At 49.3% G+C, this 10,637-nt stretch overlaps 1 protein-coding gene and 1 long non-coding RNA gene across 2 annotated transcripts; both read left to right on the plus strand.

Annotated features, from left to right (window-relative positions):
- The first annotated feature begins 2,671 nt into the window (after positions 1-2,671).
- On the plus strand, positions 2,672-5,104 carry LOC134391330 (uncharacterized). Its single transcript, XR_010024937.1, has 3 exons — positions 2,672-2,799; positions 4,429-4,543; positions 4,928-5,104. It is a non-coding gene; the product is annotated as an uncharacterized LOC134391330 (long non-coding RNA).
- A 1,822-nt stretch (positions 5,105-6,926) lies between these two features.
- Positions 6,927-10,362, plus strand: LOC134391329 (cystatin-12-like). Its single transcript, XM_063115357.1, has 3 exons — positions 6,927-7,121; positions 9,177-9,287; positions 10,282-10,362. The coding sequence occupies exons 1-3, from the start codon at positions 6,927-6,929 to the stop codon at positions 10,360-10,362; spliced, it is 387 nt and encodes a 128-aa protein (XP_062971427.1).
- Positions 10,363-10,637: the final 275 nt, after the last annotated feature.

Consider the following 10,637-nt stretch of genomic DNA (forward strand, 5'->3'; position numbering starts at 1 on the left):
TAGTCATATCTCATCATGGTTTTAATAGCATTTCCCTAATGGTTAATGATGCAGAGTTTATTCCCTAATGACTAACGATCTTATCATGTGTTTATTTGCTAATTGTACATCTTTGATAAAATGTCTGTTTGTGTCTTTTGCCCCTTTATTAATTAGGTCTTTTTTTTTTTTTTTTTTTTTAAATGTTGAGTGTTATTTATATTTTCTGGATACAAGCATTTTTTTTTTTTTTCAGATAACGTGATTTGAAAAAATGAAGGCAAAATAAAAATATCTTCAGAAAATCAAAAAAAGAAATCTCAAAAATTTCTAAAGATGGAAATGGCTCAGAGTACAGTCTTTGTTCACAGTAGACAACTCTAATAAAAACATAACTTGAAAACCTCTAGCTGCCTGCAAACTTAACAATGTATTTCTAAATAATCCATGGTTAAGGAAGAAATTATAAAGGAAATAAGAAAAATCCTTTGAATTGAAAGATAATAAACATATGACATTATTATGGATTGAATTGCATCTCCCCAAAAGTTTAATGTGTTGGAGGCTTGGCCCCTACTGTGACCATGTGAAGACGTGGGAAGTCCTATTACGGTAATTGAAAGGTGGGACCTTGAAGAGGTGATTAGACTGTAGGATTATGCAGTAGAAAATGGGTTAATAATGATGGTCAGGGTCATGGTTCTGAGGGCTTTAAAAGAAGAACACACGAGAGTCTCTCTCTCTGCTGTGGCATTTCCTACCATGTGAGACCTGTGCCTTGCTATAAAGCCACCACCAAAGAAAACCCTGACCAGATGTGTTCCCTGGACTTTGGACTTCCTAGCCTCTGAAATTGTAAGCCATCAGTTTCATTTTCTTTCTAAATTACTCAGTTTCAAATATTTTGTTATAAGTAATAGAAACAGACTATTACAGACATACGAAAACTTCTGGGAAGCAGCTGAAGCAGGGCTTAGAGGCAAATTTATAGTCTTAAAATCCATATATTAGCAATGCTTGGGGGGCATCCAGAGGAGGAAGGAGGGAGACTTGGCCGAACCCCTAGGACAGGGGCTCCCATAGAAGTAGAATTGTTTAGTGAGACAGCAGCTTTGGAAAAAGCTAGGAGATGTGTCAACAAGATCCAACCAAAAATAAATACCAGGGAGATTTCTTTTGGGGGAGGGAAATGATCCCAGATGAAAGCACAGGCATGTTGAAGGAATGACACACAGCGGAAGCATGAACATGTTGGTGAAACCAATGGAAAGTGGATATACAGAGCAATAATAACACTGTTTTATGGGCTTTCAGACATGGAGAACTCAAATATGCAACAACAGTAACATGGATGGTAGAAGAGGGCAAAGGAGTTATACTATCCTAAGGTTTTCCCACCATCCTCGACATGGTGAGCGTGCTGATATACAGTAGACTCAGTTGGTGATGCTTGTGACAATCACTAAAGTTACCAGTAAAAGAAGGGTAAAAGAAGGGGTAACTAAAAGCCACTAAGGGGAAAAAATGTAATATTAAAAAGATCATGAATAATCCAAAACAAGAAAAGAAAGAACAGAGACAGATGAGATGAACAGAAAACAAATAGTGATATGGTAGATTTGAACCCAAATAGATCAGTAACGGCAATATTGGTTATCAATAACCAGTAATATGAGTAATTGTAAATGAGACAAATGCTCCAAAGGCAAGACTCTTAGACTCATTTTAAAAAGCATTTGCTGCTCACAAAGACCCATAATGATTATGATATCATTTAAGAGCAAAAATATGAATAAAGATATATTGTAATAATACTAATCAAAATACTCAAATATACTGCAGCTGTCGCTACTCTGACATCAAAGTCTTTGGAGCAAGAGGTATTACTCAGGATAAAGAGATACATTTCATAATGATAAGATGGCCAGCCACCAAGCAGATGGCTGTAACGGCTCTATTTGTGCAAACACTCATGACATAGTCTCAAAATACATAGAGAAAAAAAGAATGGATAAATTCACAATCATAATCATAGTGAGAGATTTTAACATACCCCACAGGAAACCAAAATTCAACCATACAAAACTCAATAAAACCAGACAAAATAAAAAAGAATAAAATATTAAAAGTTTGAACAAAATGGCCTTACTGAGATATACAGATATCTAACTCTCCACTTAAAAATGAAGAAAACACATTCTTTTCAAGAGCATATGACATATCGGTCATATTCCGGACCCAAAAAACCCCACAAAAAAACCAATTTTCAAAGAAGAGAAATAACAGAATGGATGGATGTTCTTTGACTATGTGGATTAGGAGTTTGACTTATGTTTGATTAGGCGATGATAGGAGAAAAGATAATTAGAAAACCACCTATAATAGCCCTCAAGTCAAAGAAGAAGTCGCAGGGATGCTGAGAACAGGCTCAGGAGTGAGGAACAACTAGTAATGGTTGTATCAGCCTGGGAGGGCCGGGCAGGGGACAGGCCTCCAGACCACCCTGCCCCTCCCCGGCTGCCGCCAGCGCCCCCCTGCCCTTCCCTGGCCCAGCTGGCAGCATGGGCTCCAGCCAAGGTCGAGGACAGCTCGGCAACTGCTCCCTCCCGCTCGCCAGGAGTCGCTGTGACCCCAGCCGGCCGTCCTTGTCCTTGCCTGCCCCGCGTGAGGGTAAGCCGGGTGCTCGCAGCTGCAGGAGGGAGCAGCCCTGGAGCGCGCAGGGTCAGGGCTCCTGTGACCAGGGGGTGGAAATGTGGCCTCCTGCTCTACCTTCTGTTCGAGAATGACGGAGGGACAAGGCGGAGGAGTGGAGGAGACCAGGTGCCTGTCGCAGGGGGGCGGCCGGCAGCCGCTGGGGGTGGCCGGGCTGCGTGGGGGCGGCAGCGGGGACGAGCGCCAGCAGCAGCCGCGCCACCAGCCCTCCGCCGTGCGTCCCCCAGGACAGGCGTGCTGCGGCAGGCGGCCCTGCTCCTGGGGCTCCTCGTGCTGGGGACTCACGTCAGCGCCATTCAAAAAGAACTTAAAGACATAAGTAAGAACTTGGATTATTTTGTGGCGTCTGTGTCGTTTGCGGTGGCTCGGTTCAACGACGACAACATGGAAGAGAAGGGTACTGCAGGCTGGGCGAGCCCCGCAAAAGCTGAGTGACAGTCCCTGCCAGGGCTGTCCTCGGACGAAGAGCCCCGAGCCCGTCCGTGTCAGCAGGACTGAGGTGGAGGGTCCCGCGTGTGCTCCACACGCCTGAAGCCGCGGCGCTGTGGACTCCCCTCGGCACAGGCACGGCCGCCTCCGTCTTTGCTCGGGACCTGGACCCTCCGCCTTGTCCTCGGGCTGCATCCTCAGCATCTGACCCTGGGAGGCCGCGGGAGCCCTGCGGCACCGATGCCCCTACTGCCGCCACCCCAGGCACAGAGCCCCGGCCTAGCTCAGGGTCCAGGACCGTGCACGGAGGGGCGGGACATGTGTGGACGCATGAGTGTGTTTGTGTGTGTGTTGGGGGGGGAGTTGGTGTATTTCGAGCATAAGTGTGTGTGAGAATGTGCTGTTTGTGTTGGGGCATGAGGGTGTGTGTGTGTTGTCGGTGTGTGTCAAGCATGAGTGTGTAACTGTTGGTGTGTGTCAGGGCAGTGTGTGAGTGTGTTGGTAAGTGTCAAGGAATGAGTGTGTGAGTGTGTTGGGGCATGAGTGGGCATCATTGTCACCTGCTTGGATTTCTGAGCCCCTGAGTGAGCCTTTTAGGCAATTTCTAGGTCAGTCCAGTGGGACTTATGTTCCAGCCTGCACAGACTTCCTGGCTGAATTAGTTTTCTCTAACGTGTGGGTGCCTCCTGGGTTTTCCTGGACTTCCTTATAAAGAAAAGAAAATAATGTTTAATAACTTCGTATAGAAGCTTACACAACATACACAGCAGATTTGGGCACATATATCCACCTCAATGAATGTTTGCTAGATGAGCACTAGATCTATCCCCCAAAGGGATTGGGCTGCTCTGATTTTTAATCATGGGCATTGGTCTTACCCATTTTCCTGCTTTATGTAAGAGAACCATTCAGCATGTGCCCTCTGTGTCTGGCTAATGCTGCTCAGGCGCAGGCTTCAGAGTCATCCTATTGTCAGCTGTGGTTGTAGCATGTGCGGGTTCATTGCTGTGCAGAACCAGATCCTGTGAATGTGTCACCCCTATATATTCATTGCCCTGTCCGTGTGACCACCTGGTGTCAGCCACTGGGAAGAGTGCTGCAGGGAGGCTTCCAGTGCATGTTTTAGGTGCACTTATGGACATTTTTCTGCTGACCTACAGAGAAGTAGGTATACGATATTATAGCCTTATTTATATGCACATGCATATTCCAGTATTTGTCCACTTTTCTACTTGGTTCTGTGACTATTTTTTTTTCATTTATGAAAAGCAAATATTTAGCAGCTGTTTATATAATTTCTTCTTACAGACATGGATGATGATGTTTTTAATGGACTTGGAGATGGGTTGCTCAATTTGTGAAAAAACACGATGATGAAGACACTCACAAATGCTTGTTGCAAGAAGGTGCAGGAGAGAGAAAGGTTTGATAATAAAATCAACCTTAAAGCATCACAATTTACTAAGAATGAAAAGTAATGTCAAGGAAGCCTTTGGGATGAGGCTTAGTAGTGGCATCAGGAGGTGATCCTGGGAGAAGGAGGGTTCCCAGCTCCCCCAATGGAGGCAGAAGGTGGCCTCAGGAGCCCCAGGCTCAGGTTGGGGGATTCAGCAAACTCTGCCCATTGTCCTAGTGGAGCCTACAGTTTTAGGAGCCCTGCCCCTGGGCAACAGTTTTTGCTTTTTTTTTTTCTTTTATATTTCTTTTTTTCTTTCAGTTTTTAATGCTTCTTGCTCTAAATGGTAAATGCTGTCAGTGTATTACACTTTTTTTATTTATGTGTTACAACTATTTTTTTTTTTTTCAGATGCGCTGCACTTTTCTCATGGATGCCCGACCTGATTTTCCCAGTTCACTCTCCTAAGCAGCACCTGTGCACAGACATAGGCAGGGATGAAGGCCCTGGCTTTTCACTGTAGAAGTCCCTTTCCTTCTGGAGTGTGACAGTCTGTAGTCCCAGGCTGGTGCAGCACCAGCAGAATTAAAGGCATCTCAGCACTTTTGGGTCCCTGTGCAGTCTTGCCCTCTCTTGCTTCGTTCATTTTCCATGGATGTCGCTGCCAGTGATATAGGATGGAGACTATTTCATCATCATGGTTATTACCCCAGCTGCAGGTGCAGAGTGTTGAATAAATCCAACTCCCCAGGTCATGAGGCACTTCATGTAGGGGTTCCAGCGGTGGGTTTGTGTGCTCATTCATTCATTCATTCTTCCATTCCTTCATCTGTTCATGCATTCATTCATTCACTTTCCAACTTCCCCATGTCCCTCATCCACCTACTTAAAAGGAATGCAGACAATTTTTCTTGTGAGCAGCCACCTGGGTCCCTTCTGCTGCCATCCCAGGACCAGGCTCACAGTGAGTGGCCCTGTAGAAAGGATCAAGAAATCCAATATTGATAGGTTGAGAGGCCTAATAAAGCTACTAACTAACTCCTTGGCAAGCGAGATCTGGAACTGGAGAAGGCAGTCAGGGCCTCGTTACAGACCCTGCAGACCTCAGAAGCCCACCATGAGAAACCGTAATCAACCTGCAGCCAAGAATGGTGACGATGACAAGAACAGGGAGCACATGGCTCTTCAGGTGGGGAACAGGGAGGCCCCAGCACACTCTGCAGCACAGCTGGCCTGATGGGCCAGTGTGTTCTGCAGGCACCATGCCCCAGCCACCCGGGGACACGTCAAGCAGCCGTGCTGCCATGTGCCTGAGCTGAGCATTTCCTCTCCCCACCCCCAGAAGCAGCAGGACAGTGGTCGTAACTGTGTCCTTCAGTCTGTGCACACTCCCAGTTCTTCCTGTGGCAGCTTCAGTTCTGCCTTTGAAACCTGTTCCCAAGGCTGTGGCCCAGGCCCTGGGACCATCTGTGAAGTCACTAAAGCATAAGTGTGTGGGTGCCCCGCAGCCAAGGTGGGGAAGCTGTCTTGGAATGAGCCCCTCGCATGCATGGTCAGCCTTCATGCCTCCCAGCCTGCTCGTGCCGTCGCCTTCTTTTCTTCTCAATGGCTTTCCTCCAAGAAGAGCCTGACATGGTGGCATGGCTCAGGACCCTGGACTACAGGATGGTGGCGCTGGGTGACAATGCACGTCAGCCGGTGCTTGGCAGGACCTGCCCTTCCCAGCCCCGGACACCCTCTCACTGGCAGGGTGGCTGTCCACGTGCATCCCTGCGGAGCTCCTGCCTGGGACTCGGCTTCGTTCTTGTCCTGGAGTTCTCCCTGCCTACCCCAGGACACTAGAAACCCCTCTTCCTTGCTAAGCACAAGCATGGCCAGGCCTTGGGGCAAGAGGGAGAATGGAGAGTCGACCAGCAGGTGCCACAGATGGTGGGAGGACAGTTCCCAGCCTCCGATGCTGGCCCCTCATTCTGTGCCCTCCTGAGGCTCCCTGAGGGTGTGGGCTGCAGCCCAGGCCCCAGGAGGGCAGAGTTTCCCCTCAACTCCCAGGAATCAGGGCCCACCATTATTTCTAGGGGTTCCCATGACACTACCAGTCCTGGGAGGCACCACCGTGAGGACAAGCCAGGTGGGCTTGAGACTCCCACCAGGTCTTACTGCGGCAGCCCCAGAAATGTGCAGGCAGCAGGCAGATGCATGCCCATGGGTTCAAAGCTCAGGTGGCCAGGGGGTGAAAATGTGGCCTCCTGCTCTGCCTTCAGCTTGGTGGTGACGGAGGGGAGGGACAAGGTGGGGGAGTGGAGGAGACATGGGCAGGGCTGTGTGGGAGTGTGGGGAAGGGTGCCAGCAGCAGCCATGCCACCGCCCCTCTGCCACGTGTCCCAGTCCCCAGTCTACAACCAGGACAGGCATGCTGCGGAAGGTGGCCTTGCTCATGGGGCTCCTCATCCTGGGGACCCACATCTGTAGTTTCCAATTTGTAGACATTGATAAGAACTCGCAGTATGTCATGATTACTGTGGAGTATGCCGTGTTTCAGTTCAACGAAGACCAGGAGGATGAGTTCGCCTACAAGTTTCTGCGGGTCCGGAAAAGCCAGCAGCAGGTGAGTGGCCGGGTGTCACCCTGCTGTGGCTCCCACATTCCCTGCAGCCAGCCAGGGACGGTGGCTGGTGGACCCTTGCCATGCACAAAAGAGCAAGCAATTTTCTAACTTGGCAAACATTTTTAAGAAAAATGCAAGGTATCATCAGAAAAGCTCTGTGTTGCTTTCTTATTGAGTATAGCCCCTGAAAAACAGCATAGAAGGAGGACAGAAGATAAGCAGACAGGAAACGATCGAGTCAGAAGCCCAGCTTCTGGGTGGGGGAGAGAGAAGCGGTGTGCGACACAGAAGTCACTGATGTCCACTGTGTGTCAGCCTGTGTGCAGGAAGTGGTGGGGGAGACGGCCGGGACCTGGTCTCGGGGATGTTGTGCTGGGTGAAGAGAGAAGTGAGCCGGCCCCCACATTCATGAGTGAAATAGTGAGAGGTGGGCAGGTGCAGTCAGCGCAGTGATGCGGGGTCCTGGGCTGGTGAGGAAGGTTGAAGGGAAGGCGTTATTTGGTTGGTTGTCAGGAAAGATCCCTCTGTGAGGCATGCCTGGAAGGACCCCACCATGCAGAGGTTTGGGAATAGCAATGCAGGCAGCCACCGGAGAGTCCACGGCCTCAAAGTCCATGGACCCGTGTCTGCTGCAGGTGTGCAGGGGCAGGTGGGGCTGAGTGGTTAGGATCCTGTACTTGGAGTCCTGGGGATCCACTGGAGGGTACTACTCTGGTGCTCCAGCAAGCTTCTCACTCTCCAAAGCCCCCAGTAAGCTTGGCCAGGATGAGGGGATGGTCACCTTGTTGCCAGAGATAGACGTTCAGGCTTCTGGGTCTATGTGGAGGCCGAAATGGAATGTCTGTGCTGCACGCCTGAAGCCATGGTGCCATGGACTGCCCCTGCACGGACACAGCTGTGCTCGTCTTTGCTTGGCTCGTAGGCCATCTGCCTCGTCCTCAGGCTGCATCCCCAGCACCAGACTCTGGGAGGCCAAAGGAGCCCCTGTGGCACTGACACCTCTACTGCCGCTGTCCCAGACATGGAGTGCAGGCCTAGCACAGTGTCCGGGACCGTGCAAGGAGGGGCAGGACGTGTGTGGACACATGAGTGTGTGTAAATGTGTTGGTGTGTGTCAGGGAATGAATGTGTGAGTGTGTGTTGGTGTGTGTCAGAGAGTGAATGTGTGAGTGTGTGTTGGTGTGTGTCAGGGCGTGAGCTGTGAGTGTGTTGCTGGCATGTGTTGGGGCACGAGTGGGCATCATTGTCACCTGCATGGATTTCTGAGCTCCCAAGTCAACCTTTTAGACAATTTCTAGGTCATTCTAGTGGTACATGTGTTCCAGCCTGCACAGATTTCTGGGTGCATTTGTTTTCTCTCTATGTCTGGGTGTTCCTGAGGTTTTTTTTGTTTTGTTTTGTTTTGTTTTTACGTCTTTATAAGGAAAATAAGAACTTTTGCGAGATAAGCACTTTTGTGCAGTCAACACCACATGAAAGAATATTCCCAGCTTCAGAAGATGCTCCTCCCTGCCCCTGCCCACGTTCCCATCTATATCCATCCCCCAAAGGGGTTTCGCCACTCTGATTTCTAATCGTGGGCATTAATCTTGCTGTTTTCCTGCTTTGCGTAAAAGCAATCATTCAGCACATGCTGATGCTGCTCAGGCGCAGGTTTGAGAGTCATCCTGTCATCGGGTGTGGCTGTAGCATGTGCGGGTTCATTGCTGTGCAGGACCAGATCCTGTGAGTGTGTCACACCCTATGTATTCATTGCCCTGTCCGTGTGACCACCTGGTGTTAGTCACTGGGAAGAGTGCTGCAGGGAGGATTCCAGTGCATGTTTTAGGTGCACTTATGGACATCCTTAAACGGGGAAATGAAGAGTTAAGAGGAAAAGTGGAATAAGAAATACAACAGAAATTAGGGAAGTAAGAGAGGTTGCACAGGACGTGTGGATCTTTATTTACATGCATATGCACATCACCCCTTTACCCACTTTTCTATTTGGTTCTTTTTGTTTTTCTCATTCCAACAAAGTATTTCACAGAAGTTTCTACAATTTCTTCTTGACAGATGTTTTCTTGGATATATTTAATCGACATGGAATTGGGCCGCACAGTTTGTAAAAAGCATGATGAAGACATTGACAATTGCCCATTGCAAGAAGGCGCAGGAGAGAAAAAGGTCTGAGACTAAAATAAAGCCCACAGCATACCGATCAACTAGGGATGAGAGAAAATGTCAAGGAGAGCCTTTGGGAGGAGACTTAGGAGAGTCATTGAGGGACGATTCTGGGGCAGAAGGAGGGTTCCTGACCTCTCTGCCACAGGTTTCCAGGCTCCCCTCACCCCCCCACCCCTCCCTGGGAGACAGAAAGTGGTAATTCTGAGCAGGCAGAGCCTGACTCCCTGCACTGGGGGTGAGCCCTCTGCTCACAGCCCAGCGGCTGACCGCAGGCCACCTGCAGATGTCTAGATGGCCTTCCTCTCTGGCTGGAGCCCCACTCTGGGTCCCAGCCCTGTCCCTTGAAGAGACCCTACAGGTTCAGGCAGATGATGTTTTCCATGTGGTCCTTACTCTTCTTTGTTCCTGTTCTTGGGGACTGGAGGACTGTTTATTTCATCTGCACACCCAGCCATCTCTCTCTAGTTCATGTCTTTTGGCTGTTCCCCCTCAGTCCAAGTTCATCATCCCGTGGCTGATGTGTGATCCACGGGATCCTGGAGCTTGAGGATGGGCCTCAATCACGGTGGTGCCATCAGTGAGGCTTGTTTCTCCCTCCAACCCACAGCCTTCCCTTGGGTGGGTTTGCAAGCTGCTGCTCAGCTAGTGGGTGCCTACCTCTAGACAGTCTTCTGCTTCCTCAGACATGCGGAGGGGCAGCTTATCCAGCATCGTGTGCGCTGGCAATGCTGTGAGTGGATGGGATGCTTCAGGCGCAGATGATGGCTCCAACCAGGATTCCTCTCAGGAACCCCAGGTTCAGACTGGTGGATTGAGCCACCTCTGCCCATTGTCCAGGTGGAGCTGTGAGCTTTACAAGCCCTGACCCCAGGGGACTGATTTTGCTTTTTATTTTTTAATTTAAGTGTAATTTAATTTAATTGTCTTAGTTTTAATGCATCATGATCTCAAAGCATTGCATTTTTCTTATTTATGCATTACAATTTTTTTTCAGGTGCGCTGCTCTTTTCATGTGGATGCCCAACCCTGGATTACCCAGTTTATTCTCCTAAACAGCACCTGTGTGCCGACATAGGCGGGGATGAAGGCCCTGGCTTTTCACTGTAGAAGTCCCTTTCCTCCTGGGGTGTGACAGTCTGTAGTCGCAGGTCGGTGCAGAACCAGCAGAATTAAAGGCATCTCAGCACTTTTGGGTCCCTGTGCAGTCTTGCCCTCTCCCACTTCGTTCATTTTCCGTGGATGTCGCTGCCAGTGATATAGGATGGAGACTATGTCATCATCATGGTTATTACCCCAGCTGCAGGTGCAGAGCGTTGAACAAATCCAACTCCCCAGGTCATGAGGCACTTC

The sequence above is a fragment of the Cynocephalus volans genome, chromosome 11, assembly GCF_027409185.1.
Source record: "Cynocephalus volans isolate mCynVol1 chromosome 11, mCynVol1.pri, whole genome shotgun sequence".
Classification (NCBI taxonomy): domain Eukaryota; kingdom Metazoa; phylum Chordata; class Mammalia; order Dermoptera; family Cynocephalidae; genus Cynocephalus; species Cynocephalus volans.

What these genes read in the sequence shown, in the direction of transcription:
- LOC134391329 (XM_063115357.1), top strand. Translation starts at nt 6,927, where the DNA reads ATGCTGCGGAAGGTGGCCTTGCTCATGGGGCTCCTCATCCTGGGGACC. An exon ending in TCCGGAAAAGCCAGCAGCAG is followed by an intron (nt 7,122 to 9,176) that starts GTGAGTGGCCGG and finishes TCTTCTTGACAG; the next exon opens with ATGTTTTCTTGGATATATTT. An exon ending in AAGGCGCAGGAGAGAAAAAG is followed by an intron (nt 9,288 to 10,281) that starts GTCTGAGACTAA and finishes ATTTTTTTTCAG; the next exon opens with GTGCGCTGCTCTTTTCATGT.